Source organism: Plectropomus leopardus, chromosome 18 (assembly GCF_026936395.1).
Source record: "Plectropomus leopardus strain MGB_pleo_1.0 chromosome 18, ASM2693639v1, whole genome shotgun sequence".
NCBI classification, from domain to species: domain Eukaryota; kingdom Metazoa; phylum Chordata; class Actinopteri; order Perciformes; family Serranidae; genus Plectropomus; species Plectropomus leopardus.
In genome coordinates, this window is record NC_142193.1 from 27240240 (window position 1) to 27263739 (window position 23500).

At 41.1% G+C, this 23500-nt stretch overlaps 1 protein-coding gene across 1 annotated transcript in view; it reads left to right on the forward strand.

Moving 5' to 3' along the window:
* Positions 1-23500, forward strand: part of tnrc18 (trinucleotide repeat containing 18) — a 75461-nt gene that overhangs the window by 1013 nt on the left and 50948 nt on the right. The window contains exons 2-3 of the mRNA XM_088069538.1: positions 811-1154; positions 19310-19450. Coding sequence (XP_087925664.1) covers positions 947-1154; positions 19310-19450 — 349 coding nt within the window. The 5' untranslated portion in view covers positions 811-946. The remainder of the gene's footprint in view (positions 1-810; positions 1155-19309; positions 19451-23500) is intronic.

Sequence of the window (23500 nt, forward strand, 5' to 3'; positions counted from 1 at the left end):
TCAATAATAGTTCAGATAATGTCCTAAAATCATAAAACGTCGACAAGTTGGATATAAAATGCGGTTTTAGTTTTTAAACATTACACAGGGAGTGTTTACGGGCTGGGTTTTGATTTCTTTCCCTGTGCTGCTGCACCCATGTCCAAATACGAAGTATCCCGGACTAAATTCGCATCTGTGGGCAACAAAACACCGCTAACCCCGCTGATTAATGATGCAGGCTTTTGCAACCTTATTTATTTTTAACCCGTTTGAAATTTATATTTGATGCGCCTCCAGTATTTATGGTGTATTGGTTTACAGGGGCGACTACTCGGCCCATAGCCTACATTGCTGTTTTCGGAAAACAGCTGGGTAATCGGAAAAGGGTAGAATAGGCTGTTAAAATTTGACCGTATGCGTTTCCAATCGCATGATCGCTGGGTGTTTTTATGGCCGGGGCAGCTGAGCAGCTGGCCGTCCCTCTGCTGGTTGTGTTTCCCCGGGAAGCGGAGCCCCGGAGCGGCAGCCTGCCTGCTCGGTGCTCGGTGGGGGTGGAGCGCTGCTTGTCCGCTCCAACATTAGATCATAATATTGTAGATTTAAGTTAAAGCTGCATTAAAGACCCGCAGTTTGGATACACCAGGAGCAACTCACACGGTGTTACTGTCGACCAGCGTTTAGTTTTTGAAGTGGTTTTCCAAACTGCGTCATTGCACATATGGACCGCCTGTTCGCTGGAAAGAGGAGAAATCCTAAAACTACCAACAGTTTGTTCAGTGTGTCTTTAGATTATGTACCAAGCGAGTGTTTTCTTGTTGTGTTTTATAGGTCAGCAGGATGGCTGAAAAGGAGCTCGACTCGCCTGGAAAACTAAAGACATTATTATAGCCAGAATTGGCTTTTTCGGAATAGGGGGCCTATCCGAGCGGACTATTTCTTTTCACAACTTTCCCCACTGTGGATAATGGATGGCAGAGATTTTGGACCTCCCCGATCCGTCCACGTACCACCTCCGTTGTTGGCGGGGCTCGCAATGGAGTCTCACCGACTCGGAGCAGCAGCAGCAGCCGGGAGGATCCCTCCCTCGCCCGGTCACTTGGGCGCGAGTCATCCGCCGCCTCTCCATTCCGGAAAATTCCTGCCATCGGCCATTAACCTACATCCACACCACAGTGAGTACACGATGTTTGAATACTGTACCCAAAACCCCCGAAATGATGAAATATTAACTCAACCATGCGCAAAAATGCGCGCAGTTTGTGGCATCATGTGCGGTCATCGCTTGGATGTCGCTACGGCTTTCCGTGGGAAATGTACCCAGCTGTAGATTTCATAAAGGAGGTGTGGCTGTTTATAAAGCTGTGACAAGTTTCAGATGTGAAAGTAGGGGATCGTGTTCAGGATTCTCCGCCTTTGCAATGGTCAACGCATTAGCGGAAAATTACCCGGCAGTTTGCAACGCGCAGCGGTGGGTTTTAAGGCACAAACAGGGCTGACTGTTGAGGGTTGTGGTGTGGGTGTTGTTGCAGCAGTGTGCAGGTCAGGGTGCAACGGTCTTGGATTGCATGTAGACCATTACACCGTCATTGCTGTTGGAGCAGATGCAGTTCATATGTGAGTGTGTGTGTGTTTTGGGAGAGTGGGGGTGGTAAAGTTGCGACCTCAGAGGGATGACAGACCACCTCTTAACCTTGTTGGGGAGGAATTTCTGGAGTGTTTGTGAGAGCGAAGGACGGCTGTGGTTCAGTCTGGTGTATTTGGAGTAAAAGCCGCTCTCCTGGAAAATTTGGCAAATGGCTGATGCTGCTTTTAGCTGCATTTGTTCCGTTTGTGTTGGACATCCCTGCTGCTGCTTTAAACTGGGGGATCTGTGTGAAGGAGAGAGAGATAAAGTGGGTGTGTGCACTTAAAGGTCCAGCGTGTAGGATTTAGGGGGACTATAATGGCAGATATGGAGTGTATTCTAATAAATAGGTTTTCTTTATTGTATAATCACCTGAAAATAGGGATGGTTGTGTTTTCGTTTATATCTTAATATGGAGCGGGTCCTCCTCCAAGGAGATCACCATGTTCCATCGCCATTTTTACAGTAGCCCACAATGGACAAACTGAACTCTAGGTGCACTGCAAAACATGTAATAGTGAGGGCTGGGAAAGCTGTTTAAATAGAGTGTAATCTGTCAGCCAGCAGCAGCAACCACGTACCTGTCAGCTGACAAAACAAACAATGTCAGTCAACAAGACAAAAGCCACCATAGCTTTTCTAGTTAACAAATAATTGCCTACATGGTCAGTAATGGTCACAGTATAATTACATTTAAGCCTAAATGACATTCAACATTTTGCAGTTTTATAAGTCTCCTTTTATTTGTTTGTGTTTGTTTTTGATTTGAGGTCATGGTGATGTATATGCTGCTCTTAACACATGAATCTGCCAGCTACAGTACCTGTCAAATGATGCTCAGACTCCATCTACTCAACGCACTGCAAGCGTACACCAACGTGTAGATTTGGCCATTTCAGTGTTGTTGTTTTTTTTTACCATTTTAAACCACCTGGTTTATTTGTGTTTGAGAGGAAGAGACTTCTGTGGATAATTCAGCTCCCGCCAAAAATCTCCTCAGTGGTGAACACTAAAGGAGTCCAGCTCCAGCTGGTTGCAATATGCAATCCTCACTGCTAGATGCTACTAAATCTTACACACCGGACCTTTAATTAAGTAAATGCTGGATGCAAAAAGGATGATTGTGATGTCTTTGTCCATGAAAGAGAAGGTGTGACATGAACCAGGAAGTTGCTCCCTAAAGAAAACCCCCATGTGTTTGTTTACATCATGTAGGTGTGTCTATATTGCCTGTAGTCAGTGTACATCTGCGTGTATATCTTACTCCCTGTTGAACTGGTGATTTTACTTTCGCTAACCGCACACGGATGCCTGCTCCTGCTATTAGTAATAGAAGCCTTGAAATAACATCGTGCAAAAGAAGATAACAGTGCATGTTTGCATACAGGATTTTGTGGTCAGTCAAAGGGGAAGTCAGAGCGCCGTCATCAAGGTTCAAACCATACGTTGTGTAGGAAAAATAGGTCTGCTGTGTCTTTTAGAAAATGGAAAGTCTGACAAACGCTCTCATCGAGTTACTTACTTACATCCCCCTGAAGTCATGTAGCTGCAGACAGATACAATTACAGATCCTCTGGTTTCTTTTCAGAGGTAAACCCCGCCCGCAGATAATAATATTCCAGTTTAGTTGTGTTTTCCCCCCCTTGTCCTTATCGTTGAGCGTGGGTTCAATGCAGCACTTGTCACTTTGTAGCGCGAGGTACTAGAGGTATAGTAAAGTGAGGCAGTGCTCCCAGGGCAGGGCTCTGATGAAGCGTTAATTTGACACACCGACAGAGAGCCCACACACACACACACACTCAACCTGCACACAAGAAAAGCTGTCAGAGATGAAATCAACTCGCAGCAGGGAGCGTTTGGATGATTGATGGGTGTACCGTGGCAAAGAGATGTGCCAGTTTATTGCAGCTAGTTGAACTGATTTCTGCAACGCTGGAATAACAAGGAAATATTTGCAGGTGAAGTGATTGGATGTGCTGCAAACCTTGCAAATACCTTTCTACGGGGTTCCCACAGTCATGGAAAACCTGGATAAGCCATGGATTTTCACAACCATGTAATAAATTACATTAATGTAACATAGGACAAGGGTTTTTTTTCTTTAAAAAGAATTGGAGATGTTTTTTGAGATTTGTACCGATTTTTTTTAAATTAAAGCATGCGTTTGGATGGCATATTTTCTTTAAAATAAGTTAAGCGATTTTTTTTTCTTCTTTTCTATATATTTGGCAATTTTTGTAGAAAACTGTAAAGGGGGCTTTTTTTACACTTAGGAAAACAGTTTTAGAGTGCACAATTTCTTTAAAAATCCCCCAAACTGCATTGCTTATCACAGCTAGAAACTGTAAAAATGAAAATTATTGGATTTTCAAATATGAAGTGTCCTTTAACACATCCTGGAAAACTGAACTTATGTTTGAATAGAATTTAAATCTCAGATGCTTCAAAAAATGTGGGGCAAGGAAAAATATATATTTTGGGTCCTTGAAAGGTCATGGAAAAGTTTTGAAATTCTGTCCATGAAAATGTGTGGGAACCCTGTTTCTAGCAGCAGTTTCAGTTGGGATGATGTTCCTTCATTTCCCCTCCCGTGGCTCTGAAACGAGCTGAAAATTGCTTGCGGTGTGCGTGCATGAAGACTTGCTTGTATGGACAACTTGATGTGTAGCCAGGGACGACGGGAGGAGGGGGTTTTTGAAGTGGAATTGACCCGACCACTGTTCCCGCCCAGATTGGCAGTTTAAACACTCCTTTAAAACGGGATACATTTTATTCAGCCCACACACTGACCTTCTCACTCTCTGACTCTCATCTCCCCTACGCACACTCGCAGCCTCCACCCACTAAAAACACACCACCGTACGACGCAGGTCATTTAGCTTTATGGCAATCCTCAATATCAAATCCCCACACACATTACATTAACCAAACCCAATCGAGATCTCAGTCCCATGCTTGTAATAACACTTATACAGCCCTGTTACATGTTAATTACCTGCTAATTGCAAATGTTCGTAATGTTCCTAGTTTAACTGCAATAAACAGCATGAATGCAGCGCTCAAGGACCCGGCGTGCAATCACCGGAGCCAAGGTCGCCCTGCTGCTACTGTTTTTGTTTACATGTGTTTTGTGGAATTCAAGACATTTGTTTTGCTTTGTTGTTTTTGGCTGACCTCTTGATAGCAGGGCTCACTGTTTATAGCTGCCAACACACCCTTATTTCCCAGGAGTCTCCCTTATTATCTGTTTAAGTTCAGTTTTAATAGGATTTCCACCTGACTTAACAGAGTAGAGCGTCTCTTTTATTTCCACAACTCTATGTTGGCAGATGTGTGTGTGAGGCAGCTCAGCGTTTGTTTTGAAATGCATTGTGAAGCTGCAAAGGGGTTGTTGACATTTGTGCTGCTTGTGCACTCTGTAAAGACATAATTTTCCATCACGAAATCCCGCTTCATAACCCGAGCACCTATTGCAGGTTTTATCTAAACACGATGAGGTCTGAGTCACTGTTTATAGATGTAAAATGGCTGTAAATGGTCCTCTGTCTAGAGGAGGTCTGCCTGAGCCTCCATCGCCAGATTGAGGCCATCTGTCCTCTTCCCTCCCTCTGGCATCCGGGAGCAGCAGAGGTACAACCTGCTGAAATGTGACTGCATTGAGGAGACGCTGCCGGAGAGACTCTGCTGTTACTGTTAAAGGTTGCAGGTTATTTTATTGTGAAGGGCGCTTATCAGGAATCAAGATAATGCACGTGGTTGTTCAGAGTGAAGACATTTCACTAATATTTTTGATGTTAAGTGTTCTTTTGCACCACATTTGGTCGGGATGTTTGAAAATATTGGTAAGCTATAGTATTGCAATGCATTTTTTAACTGTATCTACTCTCTAAAACACCATCTATTTTGAATTATTAATAATATACACGCACAGATTCATGGCTTTAGTTCATTTTGTAGAGATTTTCTAATACCATTTTTTTCTTCCCTGTACCTGAACTTGCATATCAGCCAATGCCAAGTACCAATTTGATAGCATTGTGTCAAAAAGTAGTATTGTAGTATTAACAAATGCTCGAATATTTGGGTTTAGCCCTTTTACTGTTAACCCATTTTTGGTGCCCCAAAGCCAAATAAAATGTGTTAAAAGTGAGATAACTATTATATCTTCTTTATACCATGTGTTATATAATGGGGCTGTCAATCATTTCTTTAAAAAAAAAAAAGCAATAATGGCAGAATTTCTATAGTCAATTATGATTAATCACATTTTCTAATCACATATTTTGAGTTCCATTATTTTGCAATACCAAACAGTTTTTAACAATTCTTACCAGATTGTCCTGAATAGGAATCAAATGATGGCAAAAAAACGCATGGGACGAGCATAAAGTGGCCATGTCTATAAAGGGTGTATGTGTGTGTGTGTGTGTGTGTGTGTGTGTACCCAATGATTGTTCAGTGGCCTATGCTGTAGGTGTGCACCTTAAATGTCTGTAATCTTCAAATGTGATTGGTTGATACTACTTACTATGACACATTTCAGACGATCAAATCTTGCAGATATCTTTTTATGCAGATTTGTTTATTGTCAATTCACAATCCCAGTACTTCACAGAGATCACTTCAATCGAATAACAAACAGCCTGTGACTTTTTTTTTTTAACCAAACCAAACCAACAGCACACAACATTGCTGTAGCCGTGGGAAACGTAAAACACATCAATCCCTGTGCACCAGTTGCTTTTTTTTCTCCGGGTGTTGAGAGCAATAAAAATTTATAGAAGCATGCACAAACTGGATGTATGTTAAATCTCTGTTTTGCTATATCAGCTGGCCATTGTTGTAGAAGATTACTTCAGCTGCACTGAATGACCTTACATGTTCAGTTTGGAACAAATGCATGTTTAATGAGGTGGAAATGTCGTACAGGGCGGCGTCTCTCATTGCTGAGACTTAAGGGATAACACGTCTGAACCAGCAACTTTTCTGCTCTCTTCTCTCTCTCTCACACACATTTTTAGTGTTCACAGGGGAGTAGAAGGAAATAGGAGTGAGATGCAGAGGCAAATGTAGGTGTTGTAGCGACTGCAGAGAAAGGAAGTCAATAGATGGAGATGGAAACAGCAGCTCAAGACAAATGGAGAGGGAGAACTAAGTGGGCACAATCCCTAAGGTAGAGAGCAGTGTTTTGTTTTCAAGGGATAAGAGCTGAGGTTGTTGTTTGAGTGAGTGGAGCGGTGTAGATGAGAGGATTGAGGTCTTGTGTATGGGAATGGGAGCATGTGATTGTGCTTAGCGCAGTTAGAGCCGGGGTTTCCCCCCGAGACTCTCTGCAGAGGGAAGGAAGAGATTTATCCTGACCACAACACATTCATACACCGTTAGATAAATGTGGTAGCCCTTCAAATGTTCTCTCTTTCAGACACACACACACACGCACACACACACTTAGAAATAAAGGTTTTTAAATGGACCATCCTGAAGGGCTGAGGTTCTACATTTGCTCCTGATGAACTTTTTTAATCTTTTATTTTTCTGGACAGCAGCTTATGGTACAGAAGATAAATCAAAACAGTTAAATTTCCCCTATTGTTCAGATTTTCCAAAATGTAGAGACTAAGTGTACATGTTAAGGTTCTGTGAAATATTTCAGGATTAGACTTAAATGAAAAATAAATGGCAGTAAGAATAAAACAACATATTAAGGTAATTTATCCAATACCTCTACAAAATCTGGCTGAAAAAGTTCTTACATATTTCACCAACTTGGTCCAGAGTCCAATAAATACACTTTTCTGAAAGCACCTTTTTTAATAATGTTCAGTGAAATTTAAATTAAAAAAATGAATCAATAGTTCCTAAAAGTTCCTCCCATGTTGACACTTTCTTTGCACTTTTTGATTAATTTTATCTGCAATCATTAAAATAAAATACCAATACAGAAAATCGGCACAATGCCAAATACTGACACCGATAATCTTAATAATGAGACCCTCAGACAACTGAAATTGCTTCAAGTCGAGCTGCTTTTTGTTTTTTTTTTGCTTTGCTGTGTAGCGTACTTTGGGGGATTATTTTGGTCCACAGATTTTATTGTGTTGTGAGTGCTTTTGACTTTTACGCTACTCTTTGCAGCTGCGTACATGCAGGCAGCGGCACAGAGAAAAAGAGATCCAAATGTCTAAATTGTAAACTGAGGACCTACCCATACCCCTAACAGTAACAAGGTCCATGTGTTGATAATCCTAGTATATCATGCTTGAGTGGGAACAAAAAGTGTCCCGGAGTGCGTGCTGTCTGGTTCCAGTTCTTTGTGGAGCTTCTCATAATGGGTTCTGGGTGGAACCTTTTCCAGATGGTTCTAGGTATTACCCTTTATGTTAAGTCCCAGGTAAAACCATCTGAAGGTGGAACCTTAACAAACGGGGAAACAAAAAAGTTCCCCGTAAAACCCTATACGGTTCTAGTTGCGCCTTTATTTCTTAGAGTGTGCACACGAGTGTAAGCATAATTCATGCAGCTTGCGGGGCAGGGCAGGGTTGTCTCGGCCGATACCAATTTGTCTTCCACGCCACTTGGTTAGTGTGTGTGTTTACGTTAAAATTAATGTGGTGAGTGTGTGTTTATATGTATTCAAGACACAGAACCCGACGTGTGTGTGTGTGCGAGGAGACGTTGCTCGGACACGTCCCCTCTCAGATTAATTGAATCCTTCAGGAGAGAAAACAGGCCCCTTAAGAGAAAGCACAAGGCACTGCTGCCCTGCTACAATAAACCTGTCAGAGGCAGACAAACGACACACACACACGTATGACGCACACACACACACGCAGCTGTCAAACATAAGAGTGATAGGCCGGTGTGTGTGTGTGAGAAAACGAGCGTGCCGTGGCATGTCGAAATACCCAAAGCATTAGCTAAGTTGTTCCCTTTGCCAGAACCCTCCCTTAAACTCAAACAACAGCCTCCGACACACAAAGGTCACACACTGCGTTGTGTCTGTCTGTTTGGCTGCATGTTGAGTCTCTACGTGTCCCATTACATAAGGTTCATAGTATTCCTCCCAGCGTACATAGTTAAGATTTAAAATGTGTAGAGACATGTAAGAGACACACAGAGCAGGTTGGACATGTGAGGAAGAGTCTGATTTGATGATGTGGTATGTGCTTCAGCAAGTCAAGCCACCGATCCAACAGGAACATTTGACGGTTTAACGCCTGACATTTATTTTAAAAAGCACCCTGCATGCATGATTCAAAACGGGGGCTGCACAATGAATTGAATATCAATTTTGATCTGATTTTGGCTTTCTACAAATAACTGAACATGATCCCCTGCTATTGTGATGTTTAAAATGTGTGCTCCGCTCATAGAAAACTTTGCTGCACATCAAATTGTACCCTTTTCTTAACTAAGAACCGTGGCAGCTGTCACGCTGCTGCCCACGGCTGTGTTGTGAACAACGCTGTGCCCTACTTACTTAAAGCTTTTCATACTAATAAATACACAGTAGAAACCCACAAAAAGTAATATTCTCACACCCATTTACACTATTAAGCAGAGAAATACAACTGTAGTCCTTTAGAATTGAAGATTCTGTTGGTCTCTGAAAACTGACGAGCTTAATTGCCTCATTAACTCATTATAAAGCACACTCAGGGTGGGCGACATTGGCCCCAAAATAATATCACAAAACCTCAAGGAGTTTTTGCTCCTTTTTCTATTAAACTCATTGTATGTAGTGCACGTGCCTGTATTAATGACAGTAATGAAAAAAAATTGAGCAGCTTACTCACCTGGCCGACCAGACGAGAGGATCTGCACAATGTTTTCAAAGCAACGCTGTTGGGTCTGCTAGCTGTGCAACGCTGTAAACTGAAGAGCACAAAATTAACCTAAAGACTGACCTGTATAATTGGTCGAACATATTATCTGCGGTTAACTGTTCACATCTCTATTTGAAAGTATTTTGAATTTAGAGGACTTGTGTCTATTCTGCAAAGAAACAAGAGTAACTTGTTCAACCACCTGAAAAAGACTTAAACTCTGCTGATGTTTGTTTTAGTAAATAGAGCAAAAACTAACAGTTCTTCCTGCTCGTCATCCGCCAAGTTTGTTTATTCTAAAGTCATGTTTGATCGTGAGAGATTTGCGAGATTTCCGGTCTAGAGAGACCAATAATATATCCATGGTCGTGACTCAGGTTGAAGGGAATATTTGGGTGTGTGTTGTACTGTTGTTTATGGCAAGTTTTTCTCCCCACACTAAAGAAACAACTATCATTACACGTTATGTTTGGGGTCTACCATATTTTGAACATCTGCTAAGAGTTTGAAAATCTTCATGTTGTGGGCCTTTGTTAAGATTTACTGACAAATTGTTTGCCTCTAAAGCTGAATGAATACTTGCTCCGTCATCGCTGTGGGTTGTACTCTGCACCAACAGGAACAGTCTCGGATAATCTTATCTATTACTGAGAAATGTCCGGTTTAAAGAGATCACTTCCTGTCAGTCAGCACCTCTGCGGTTTTGTGTTTATGGCTTCATGATAAATGTCCAAAAGTCAACTGACCCAGTGCTTCAAGTGAAATGGCATTTGTTCTTGAATGTATGTGTGTTTCATTGCAACTGTGCATGCCAATCTGTCTGCATGATTGTGTGTGTGTGCCTGTTGCGAGCGTGTTTCCATTTGCTTGTAGCGAGGAGTGTGTCAAAATATCACCTGCTGTCTTCACAAGAGATTTCTGAGTGCAACAGCACGGCACAGCGAGACTCAAACACACGCATGAGGTGTGCTTCCATCCAACTGTCAGAGCAACTTTAGTATGAGAGAAAAAAACAACACTTTGTGTCTCTTCTGTCGTTTGGATGAGGTGGATAAATCGACTGCTCTTGTTTTCGCTGGATTTGAATTGAGATTGCTCCATTTAGCTGCTTCAGTTTCAGGGTGCTTGTATTGTTCGTGCTGGATCACTGTCACACTGTCATGGTTTACTGGGACACTTGAATAGAACAGAGCCATTGTTAATGTCAGTAACACCCGTGCTTTTCCTGCTGTGATGAGTCAAATTGTCTGCTGTAAAAAAAGGCCCATTGTAATTTAAGCTCATCAGTTTTGTAGCGTAGTGGCTGTTTTAACATATTCCAGTTTCCGAAATCACTTAAGCTGGGCACACAGTGTACGATTTAAACCCGTTTATAACCCAATTTTTGAGCTGCGTGTCTCATTTCAGAGTTTGACCAAATTTTAGCTTCATCAGACATTGTTTGCCTTGAAGTGTTTAGGCTTTAATGGGGGCCGATTATGGCAAATCGACCGCTCTCGGCTGCTGTTGGTCATTCAGATGAAGCTCTGAAATTTGAGAAAATTTGGTTGGTTGTCTTCAGCCTCTTGCACAGTTGAAGCAGAGCAACAAGTTGAATCCACAAGACCAGTTCCTCCTTATTCATGCCACCTGTGCAAAGTTGCAAACACAGCCTAAAAAAGTTTTATGGCGCAGACAGAAAAATGGAGGTCGGACAGGTCGAGCTATAACGACAGCATACTTGCCCCTTTGATGTTTTTCTCCTCCGATCATGACTGATATGAATGGCAAAAAAGCAAAATTAGGGGTCGACCGAAATTGTTTGTTTTTTTCAGGGCAGATATGATACTGATTATTAGTAGTTAATAAGACCTATAACTGACATTTGAAACTGATATGAACTATGCATACTAAAAAATGAAGATCTTTCTGTCAAAATTTAATATTTGGAATACAACAAACAACACACAGCTTTGTTTAAATGCCTTTAGCAAATGTTTAATCAAAATGTAAACTTTCAACATCAAACACAGCAAGTTTTTTCAAGTAAATTGAACATTTAAATAAAAAAATTATTAAATAAAAATAGTGCCGTTTTTAATTAATTAATTAATTTGTCAGCAATCATTAAAATAAAACGCTGATACAGATAATCAGCAAAATGCCAAATATTGGCCCTGATAATCGTTCAGGCCAATAATCCCTGGATCCCTTAACATAATGCATAAACCATACTGGGATAATTTATGTTACAGACCTCTTCGAGCAAACAAACTTCCACCAGTTTTCTAACTAATATTTATTGACAATATTAGTCTGCAGGGGTCAAATGGCTGTTTTATTTTTTATTTTACATGTACAGTGCGAGCACTCAGCTCATACAATAACGACACCTCTAAACGTACAGTGTATGCCCAGCTTAAGTGTAAACTTTTCTTATTTCTGTGCTCCAGTTGATAATATCCAACTTTATTGTGAATTAAACTAGTTTACTCACAGGACCTCTATTCCCATTTACACTGTGTTACATCATTTCAACTATGACAGAATCAAAAGCTTGTTTCCCTCCAAAATTTGCATCTGCAGCAAGCTGCTGTCCCTAAACTTGTCACCCGTTGCAACTGTTACGAATATTAAAAAATATTTATGTCTATTCTAGCAAATGCAAACATAGTCTTTGCTTAGTCCGGCAGCAGTCTGTTAGAGATAAACATAAACTGCTGCGTGAACTGCAGTTTCTGAAGAACATATTATACATGCTAAAACAACATAAGCAAATGTAGCAAAGGGCGAGAAGAGTCAAACGCAATAACTAAAGCATGTTGGATCATTTGGCTTCGGCTTAAATCGGCAAATGTAATATTATTCCCAGAAGCTAATAAAGAAATGGGTCTCTGCACCACTTATGTAATTGCAGCAGTGATGTGCAGCATGTGGTGGGAGTGACAGCAAGATGGATACGTTTTTCCACTTCAATCTTTATCGCCAAGAGATTTGCAACATTAGATCACAGCAGCAACAAAAAAACTGCTTCAGAAAATCATTCACGTTGTTTTATTATTTATGAATTCCTGTTGATAGATTAACGTCCATTTTCCCCGTTTTTGTTTTAGAGCACTTCATGTAAGCTCAACTTTTTCGTCATTTATCTCACTACTGTCAATTTACCGTCTGATTTTTGTCTTGAAATTCTCTTTTATAGTTCTGTTTTGTATTATTATTACAAATTATTATTATTTTTATTTTAGTGTTATAAACAGCTCTTCTTATCTAATCTTTTACTTTCTCCATTGTATGGGTATTTCTGTCCTTGAGCTGCGGTGACCAAATTTCCCCACTGGGAACCAATAAAAGTTTATCTTGTCTTCTCTTAAGATAGATGTCACTTCTTTCTTTTTAGGAAGACTTTCCCTGTAATTTTTAATCAGTGGTCTTGTGTCGGGGACTCCTCCCCCCCAAATTCTCAGTCTCTTTTACCAACCCGGTGTGGCTACACATTACATTTTGACAAATAAACGCCTGTCTCAATAAGGCCCGGTTATCATGCAGTTAATTTTTGTAGCAATTATGTGGCTATCTGCTGTAGCTAATATTAGTTTGCAGCTTAAATCGCACACATGGTTTGCTTGGTAAAATTCTCTATGATTTAATCATTCACTTCATTTTACTGAAACACTTCATGTTACTGAGTACTAAAGACAGAAATTGAAGTTTTACATTATGTAACTGCAACATTAATCAGTAACATGCATTTGTAGTAAAATTTGTTTTCTGCATACAAGTCTGCTTTTTGCAAGTATATTTCCTCTTGTTAATGTACTGTATAATAGCTTCAACAAACAATAATGCAAAGTAAAACCACATCAGATATTAACACATTGCAGCGTGGTTTACAAACTAAAGGTCGACATGTCGTAACATGAACTCGTCACAAAGAGTTTTTTAGTGGGAAACAGTTTATGTTAAGCTTCAGCTCACAAAGAAAAAAAGTTTCCTCTAAACAACTCAGACGGCAGGAAAACCAGACGTGTACACTTTGAAATTATTAACAGACACTTTGAAAACCGCAGCCTGAATGAACACAGAAACCCCTCACACATAAAGACAAATCTGGTGCTGGACATGTATGCAAAACCTGCATCCCCCTCTCCTGAGTGTGTGTGTGTGTGTGTGAAGACTTCTTTTCCTGCTTTGCTGTCAGGATTAATGGTTACCAGTGTCAGTGTGCCAGTTAGCTGTGGCAGAGGCGGACAGCGCGGCAGAGTTTTACTATTTGAATGTTTTTCTTGCAGGGCATAAAAAAACACAGATCAATAGAGATTCCCCCCCAGCTAACCCTGCTCCGAGTCCCACTGATGGATAACAGATGGGTTCCCAGAGTGTGCGTGTGTGTGTGTGTGTGTGTGTACGTGTTTGTGTGTGTTTGTGGCACACATTTATACCAGAGATTTTTCTCTCTCATATTTTTAGTGTTTTGTACATGATCCAGCATTGTCGTTTTTTGGATTCAGTTGCGTTTCAGTCCATCTCAGATCGATCTGCGATCAAGACTCTTGTTCTCGAGTTTGATTCCTCTGATTTTCTGTGTGTGTGTGTGTGTAGGTGTGTGTGTCAGATTTACAGCTCTATCAGGATTGATCTCTAGCAGGCCCTTTCCTCTCTGATATGGAGATGCGTTTCTTACGAGGATCTGAAAATGGAGGTTCAGAACGTGTTGGGGAGTCAGAGAGCATGTTTCTTGGCAACTTGGTTATCCCAATATGGCAAACTAACTGTCTTGTGAAGTGGGAGCCAAAGTGTGTGTGCGTTTGTGTGTGGGGTGGGAAAGCAGGGACGGAGTTGCGAAGGGAGAGAAAGGAAGGAAGGAAAGGGCTGAGAAAAAAGAGAGAGGGAGGTAATGAAAGAGTAATTCCAAAACATTTAAAGAAACATTTCCCTCTCAGCTACCATTTGGATGTTGTTTCTGGAACGAGGAGAGCAAATGTTTTCCCTCGTTCTGCCCCTCCTCTTCCCTCCTCTTCCTCCCTCGGACTGTTGGGGAAGGGGAAAAGGGAATTTGGGATTGTATTTTTTTCCCCCCGATCACTGGCGCGAAGCAAAACCGTGGATTGTAGCTCTGTGTGTGTGTGTGTGTGTGTGTGTGTGTGTGTGTGTGTGTGTGTGTGTGTGTGTGTGTGTGTGTGTGTGTGTGTGTGTGTGTGTGCGTGCTTAACACATGGATAAAAGGGCCTGTAGGCGGCTATGATGCTGAGATTGATCTATACTCTAGTGGTGTGTGTGTGTGTGTCTTTGGCCTGAAGGAATTCAAAACTGCTGAGATCCCATCAGGACCTCAACGTGCTTGACAGGTGGTAGTTGTGAATGTATTCAGTGTGTTCATTGAGGGGTTATAAGTATGTTTTGTTCCTCACACACACACCAGGTAACAATTAGAAAGTGTATTAACGATGAGAACAATTTGTTAGAACAACACTGTTGGCATGTATCCCAACACGCACGCATGCATGGACACACACTGGAGGAAATGACGGAGAATTGGTGGTGAAAATACGTTTCTTTTTTAATGGTTGAATATATGAACTCACATTATACAACTAAATAGAAACGTCATGAGTCTGGGGAGTTAAATCATGCTTTATCTCACTTCAGCCCAGTCGCCAGAAGAAAGTTTTGTATGTTTCTGTAAATCATGAATAATTTACATTTGCATGTTTCATACATATAATATCAACAATTCTTCAAACTGGAAGATGGAGAGGACACTTAAGCAAGACGCCTGCAAAGCTGCACACCACCAACAAACAAAAAAAGCGGTTGTTTTTTAATGATCCATTAATGTGTTAAGAGTGGCTTTTGAGAGAACTCGTCGTTTTTCTCAGGGGGAATAGTGGCATAAAAAGCAGTGTTTTTTTTTACCAAGGCATTGCTGTGTTTCCTGTAGCCTCAGTGGCACAAAAAGCAGTTGTGCTTTAGCGAGACATTATTGATTCTTCTTGAGACATCGCTGTGTTTTTTTGACAAAATAGTGCAACAAAAAGTGAGTGTTTTCTACCAAGAGGTTGCTGAATTTCCAGCCAAGATTGTGCCCATAAAACTGAATATTTTAGGCTGGAACGTAAACATGTTTTCCAAACCATAACTAAGTGTTTTTTGTGTCTAAGTCTAACCATGCTTTAACCACAGCGCTGGTGAAACATGACATTTCAACATATCCACTACATGATGACATGCAAATCTCTCCATGTTTTGCAGAGACTTACACGAATGCACTTCGATTGCAATGGGAGAGGTGTGAAAAGTCCACTGTGTGCAGTGTGAATTCAGAAGTGGCTGGTCATGATGTGATGGGAAAAGACAAATTATCAACTTTTTTTTGTTGAAACAGCGCAAGTTTGTTTGGCAGCGCCGTAAATGGATACACAAAGTAGCTTCTCTGTGAGTGTTTACTGAAGTATTAAACCAAACTTACTTTTATCACCAGTAACCCTAAGTGTCAGCAAATCATCTAGGACTGAAATAATAATCTCAGTGCATAAAAGGCAATAAATAAAATTCCAGATCAACATATATGGAGATGCCTGGTTTCCTTTGGACTGCGACGACGTATGGAGATGAACAGGACAAAGTAGTACAATCACTTCTGTGAGTGAATATGTCTCAGCTTTAATGAATAATAGATTGCATTATTAAACTACACTACACAGATGTCTCTTTTTGTAGGTAAAACCTCTTCGCTGTGCTGCTCTTCAGCTCAGGACGAGGGGGGTGTGTTTTCCAGCAGAGTTAACGTACTGAGACTAACTGAAGGTTAATCACAAGCTGTGTGTGTGTGGTTGCGTGTCTGTATATTCCCAGCAAATGGCGTGACTTGCGGATTAGTATGTGCATCCCTGCTTTTTTTTTTTACATGTAGATGTGTATTTGCTCGTGTGTGTGTTTGAGGCTCCTGCAGTGTTTCTGACTCAAAGGGCATTCACTGCAAACACGCACAAAACTGTTTGCACATGTCAGTGGTCATACAGTGATGCAGTGCAGCCACTTCAGCCAAGCACACACACACACACACACACACACACACTCAAATATGGAGAGACTTGAATAAATCTGTGTCTTATAAAGCTGAGTGAGGAAAGATCCACCGTCACTGAGGCACACTGCATTACTCCTGTATGTGTGACAGCACACCTCTGTTGTTTGTGATTAATTGGAAAGCTGCATTTGCTATTGATTTAAAATGCAGTGGGTGTGTGTGTGTGCGCGGGGGTGCTGACGGACTGCGGTTTTAATGTACTTATTTAGATGCAGGGGAAACTCAGTGAGCACAGCATGTCTTTCTCAGATTCCCACAGGACCAATACAGAAACACACACACACACACACACATACACACACAGTCCCTTCCCCCTCGCCCATATACAGAGCACCCTTTCCCCTACACACATGGTTAGTTTTATCAGGGTAATGGCTGCGCTGTGCGTTCAGTAATGGGCTGGGTGGGGTGGGGGAAACTCGGCTAAACATGAAACCTTTCCCAGCTCTCAGGAGGTTGTGATTGGAAGAGGCGGGAATGGTTCAAAGGTTCAAAGTTTACTAATGGTCACACATGCAGGAGTGGAGTCTAATAAAAAACAATCGATAACCATATAATGCTGCAGAGATATGAAATGTTTTACGAGGAATTGCTCTGATGTTGCTGTGATGGAGTCAGGTTTAATGGTGAAGTGTGTGTGATGTCAACATGCTGCGAGTGGAGTGTGTGTGTGTGTACACAGATCACTGTGTGCAGGAAGCATGCCGGTCGGTTTACTTGCATTCAAAGCCAGATTTCCACATTATCAGGGTCAGAGATACTTTGGGTTAAAAATGTCTTGTAATGATAATAAAAAGTCAGCTAACTCTGACATGATGGAAGAATGTTTGTTGGAAAAACTAAAATGAATCTAATATAGAAAAGTTGACATCGGTGATACACAGGTTGTAGCAGTCTGGAAATATTGGATTCAAATGTTGGTTTTTCGTCCAGGGCAAATATTTTTATAATGTGGCAGATAACGAAAAACCTTTGAAGAGACCTGCAGCTGTGTAACACTAAAAAAAATCATGTTTTGATTTCTTCCTTAAAAGGCAACTTTGCTGTTTTTCAACATGTTTTTGTATCTAAGTGACTAATGGAGAAAATGTTTGAAATTGGTCCAGTATTGAGTGAAGGGAGCATGTTCACACCATCAATAAACATCCACTAAAAGTTCTTGTTTCTGCAACTGCCAGACCCAGATTGTTATTATATGTGTCTGACAATTTAGGAAAAAGATCCCTCCAGAGATAGACCTTCTTGTTAAAGAGTATGATCCTTTTTGTTTAACCAGAAACAGCCCTGAACTCACTCTTTCCAAACCCACCAGACTCCATTCAAATAAACAGTCATTTTAGCGTGTATGGAGTCTGCATATTGTCACATTCAACTCGTCGAATTAAGGGTTAATTACAACTAAACCAGAGTTAGTGATTGTTGATATTTTTAAAAGATGAACCAAGACTGTTTGGGGATTTTTATTTTGTTTTTGTCGACTTTGAATGAAGTCTGTTATACAATGATTAAATTATTGTTTATTTAAATGGAGTCTGGTGGGTTTAGTGATTGTTTGGGTCTGTTGAGCCTGTCAGTGACAAAAACAAACACTTTTGTTATACGTCATTGCCAAGTTAATATATTTAGATTTTTGACTTTTGGTCAGACAAAAAAGAAAATTGAGGATGTCTCTGATCCTGGGAAGTAATAAGTCAGACAGACTTGTCAACTCATTATACTTCTTTTCCACCTATAATCTGAGATTGCATCCAGTCTAACTGATTTCTGTGGGAAAAGGGGATTTGATTTCCCCTTACCAATCACTAGTAACCAAAGTGTCCCCTTGAAAAATCACTTTAGGTCTACACTGATGCGTAGCCATCCAGTCAAACTGGTTTGCCAGGGTTTTAAGAGTGGAGTGGAGCGAAGTAAAACAAACGATGTTGGGCGATATTTAAGACATATGATTAACAGCCTTAATAGCAGTGTCTATCTTGTCTATAGCGTTTACCATTGTTGTCATTACTTCTCATTGCACAGCTAAACAATGGCGTTAGTCTCACCCATGGCACTGATTGGCTTATCGTTAGTCCCCCACGGCGCTCAGTGATGGATTGTCCTCTAAGACGCTGCTGTTTCATGTCAGGATGCCAGACGATCAGTAGGGGGGCGGATTGAAAGGTCGGGGACGGAGGCAGTTCTTATATTTTTTGACATTTCACAGACCAAATGATTAATCAAGAAAACCATCAATAGAGTGCTGAGGTCACAAATGGGGCTACTGTTGTGTATCTGCTGGAGAATTTAAATCAGATTTGTTTTATTGTATTTAAAACACACAAGGTAATACTAAGTAAGTGATTTATAGATGAGAGTAATTTGTTTATTCGTCAATTAGATTAGGAAGTAACCATATTGTGCAGAGGGAGCTCCAGAGGTAAAATCTTTACACAGCGACAGATCTGATGACATGTATGTGACCAGCTCGGTTTACGCGGCTCCCTTCATAGCCCTTCCTTCCTCCTGCTGTGACAACTGAGGTTTTCAGTCGGTGGTTACATTAACTGTCGCTTTTCTTCGGAGTGCAGTCTGTCTGTGGTGTGTCTTGTGGAAGCAGAGTGCATGGTGGCTCAGTAATAATGTGATTACGACAGACTGCTCTGGCTCGACACCATCAGCATGCATCGATTGTGCACCACACACACCCCCAAAAACACACGCACACGGAAAAGTGACAGCATGTACAGTATAAATCGATTGTCATTCATTAGTGTGGTTCTTGCGGCTGTGTGGGTGACTGACAGTTGTTTTTTTGTTTTTTTTATCCAGGCGATGCCTTCCCAGCAGGCTCCAGTCCTTTCCTGTCAGGTTATCCCGGCCCCTCCCCGTTGACCTCTGACCCCACGTACAGATCGGCCAACCCCAGCAGTCTGCAGATGGCTCAGCTCTGGGCATCACACGCTCATGAAGGTAAATCATCAACAAACATTCCCATGTCTCTCTCTGCGTTTCATACACCAGCGGTTTCCCATCTGAGGGTCCAGACCCACCATGCGTTGCCAAAAAGCTTCCCTTGCTGTTTTTTTTTGCTGTTTTGAGTTCAAACAGGCAAATGTCACTTTTTGTCAGCGTTCATAATGTGTCTATTCAGAACATGATGGTTTATACTGATTATTGTCGTCTTACGTTACGGTTTTCACCATTAGTGAGTTGACATTTCATTTGGTCAGCTGTATTTACTATTTTAAAGCATTATATTTCAATGTAGTGAAAATGATGTTTATTGAAACTGCTGTGATTTAGAGATGGCGGAGTAATTCTCTTAGTGATGAGGCCGGTGTGCTGTAATGCAAATTTGAGGATGTTGTAAATGTCTTGTGCTCGGAACTACTTGTTGTATAATTAAGCAACATCACACGAGAGGGAGTGATGTTGAACTACATATCAGCACTCATGGAGCAGTCAGGTGTCTTGGTTGGAACCACAGACTGTTTATAAAGATGGACAGCATGACAGCTCCCCAAAAGTGTAACTTTTTAATCTTGATCGCCCCCTGCTGTCTGTCTGCAGTATAGGACATAAAGCCCGCCCCTCCATGTTAGTGAATGGACATAGGCCAACCTAAAAACTCAAAGTACACAACAAATGAACTGAAGGTAGTTGATCATTTTATGATAAGTTTGGTTTTAATTATTTATTAGATTATACAAAAGGGGGCTTTTCCACCATGATTGACACCTGTGAAAGCCAATCTGTGCGCTCCCATTCAGTGGAGCTGCTCACAATTGTGTGTTATGGTGGGAACTTCCCGATCGTGGATATCGCCACTCTGCGGGTTCAGGCTCTCGATGACGTCACCGTCAAAGGATGGCAAATTTTTTTTTAAAGATTATATTTTTGGCTTTTATTTCCTTTAATGGACAGGACAATTTAAGTGTGAAAGGGGATGGCTGGAATTGAACCCGTGGCCACTGCAACGAGGATACAACCTCTCTAAATGGGGCAGTGCTCTATCCACTGAGCCACAAGGCGCCCCCAGTTTCTCGGATATTTCAACCTCACTTCAGCACAGCGGGGGGTAAATGGGGGCGTCCATCTTTACACTCATGGTTGGATTGTTGTGTAGAACAAAATATCCCTAAAATATATCATCAGTTCACTCAGTGACAGTAAAGAAGTCCCTAAAAGAAAGTACACGGTCCAGTCATATTCAAAGTTTTAACGGCGTCTTTTTCTGTCTCAGTGCAGAGTTCAGATTCGTAAAGACACATCATATATTTCTCACAGTCTGCTCTCGCTTAAAGCCCAGGAGGCTCTTTCTTCTGCTGCTCGCTGCTTACACCAGTGGGATCCTGTTCCATTTCTGTCTCTCTGCTGCTAGCTCTGCTCCCGGCTCTGTCCTATATGCGTCTCGTTTCCTCCGTCCTCCACCTGTCTCGTACTTGTGCCTGTCATGCGTTACTGTAATCTATCTTCCTCTCTCTTGTTCTTTTTTGGAGCTTCCTGGCCGACGTCCACTTTGTCTCTCTCTGTCGCTCTCCTGCCCCAATTTTCCACACCACCTCTGTCCTGACCTCCACTGTTTTAGACACATAAAGGTGTATGTATATATATCTTTGTGTGTTTTTGTCCTCCCCGTGGACTGCTCTGTCCCAGCTTAAGGCCCATTCAGTAAGTGATTGGATCTCTGTTCCCTCCTGTCCTTTTGTGTCCCCTTATCAAATCTCGCTAGAGTAGAAGGTCAGATTGTAGGGAACGTATCGCGGAGTGAATTTTGGCAAGGTAAAGGGAGAAGGACGAACGGAGTCTATTTAGGGTTCGTTTAAGAGCTGATTGCATCGCTGGTGTGACATAGTTGTTGTCTGGTCCTGTGCAGCAAATGAGACTCGGCGTGATTTATTTTTTTTACGATTTTGTCTCGATCTTGCTGTCTTCGATTTAGGGGCAAATCGACAGTGCAGTTTAATGATTATAGGCAATAGTATGAGCAGACTCTTAGCTGGTTCCCTGGCAACTGCTCAGAGCCAAGAATAGTCCAGCACACAACATGAAATAAATGGCAAATTTGTGTTTTTACACTTCAGTTTCAGTGCAGATTAAACAATGGAGACATAACATGTGATTTCGTGAGCTTTGGAGGTGCTGGTGGACAAGTGTTATTATATTCTAACAGAGCTAAAATAACAGTTTCCCCTGGTTTCCAGTCTTTATGCCAAACTAAGACAAGCAACTCATGGCTTATATATAAAGATGTCCCCAGCTAAGAATACATAGCCACAGGGCTCCTGTATATCCTTAAAAAGTTATAGTGACGTCATTAATCTAAAAATAAGGCCTTTATTGGTATTAAAATGTCTCAAAGATACAGCATTTTATGTATCGTTTTCCCCCTACTTTACATTGTAAAATAATTGGTAACTTGACAAAAATAGAAATGATTGAAAAAAGATAATATCCTCACATTAATGTCCCTAAAAAGTCAAGGTTTATGTTAAATATTTGGGCAAATTTATTCCAGTCCTTTTATTCTTCAGTTTTTGTAAAATTGTTGGAATTAAAAAAGTCTTACAAAGTCTTAAATCCCACCTGCCTGAAGCTGTAGGAAGCCTGAGTGAAATGTTGAATTTGTTAAGTTTGTTTTTTGCTCATTGATTCATATTTTCATGTATGACATTAAGTCTCATTTTTTACACACGAGACCAAAGAGTTGAAATTTGAAAAATTTGTCTTCTTGCCTCTGCATTTTTGATAGGAGGTACTCCATCCAGCGCTGTTTGTTGTGTATGTGTGCGTGCGTGTGTGTGCGTGTGTATGTGTGTGTTTGTGTAGTTGCGTTTGTGTGTAGGTGCGACAGTGGCGCTCTCCACACAGTACTGAAAGGAAGCAGAGAAGATCAATAGACAGACAAAACACAACACTTAATTTGGATCCTGTTTGCTTTCCATAGTTGTTAACAGAACATTCGATATTCTCTTCGAGAGAGATTCAAGCTGCAAACAGTTGTTTTTATGCGCCTCCCCTCGCTGATTTTGGCAAAACTATCAGAAGTTCAAAAAGTATTCAGTGCCACATTGTTATGTGAGTGCTCTGATGTAATACTTTTATACCAAAATAGGTCATGTAACATGACTTGCTGGGAGAAACCAAGCAATTATATATAAAAAAAGGCATTCAGGAATGCATAGAGCCCAAATGGAGTGATCCTTTGTTTCATTTCCCACAACAACGACGATTTGAATGTGAGATTGGCATTCAAATCACGAAGGGATGCACGATAATATCTGCAATGACTGTTTCTGCCAATATGGCAGGCCAATAAGATGACACTTATAATGATGCGACTTTAATTAGTCGAAATAGGTAAAATTGCCCCTGGTTTTGGCTGCTGTCAGGATTGTTTCAGGGAGAGCATCATCCAAGCCTGTTGATGTGGAAGGAATTCATTAAAATTTGTTGCCTAAGAATAAATACAGGAGAGGCTTGACCTTCACTGTATTTTGGTGGAAAAACATATATGCATATAACAGCATTTGCAAAAATGATTTAGAAAATAATGACATATCGGATGTCGGCAAAAGTCCAATGTCCTGCATCCCTATAATCAGGCTCTTAGATTGAATATACAACTTTTCTGAGTCACCCCTATCATATATATGTTGTCTTTTCAATGTGTTCTGTGTTTCGGGTAAAACCAAATCTAGTGAAGGAATGGTGGACTCCGTCACTAATATTAAACAGAGGAAGGTTCGCACGCTTTCAGCTCCCTTTACAGTATTTTATTCTTGAGATACTCATGGCCCAATGACCTTTCGATTCTCCTCTTCAGACTCAACAAACAATACAAAGTCTCCATCTTTACTCGGCCCGAGGCCTCGGTCACATGACCGTATTACCTGATGTTTCAGTACTAGATCTTCATCATGGCCTGATGAAGGTCTAGTACTGAAACATTGCAAATAAATGTTTTCTTGCAAGTTGGTCAGTGTGCAGGAATTTACCTGTTAATTTTTTGATAGACAT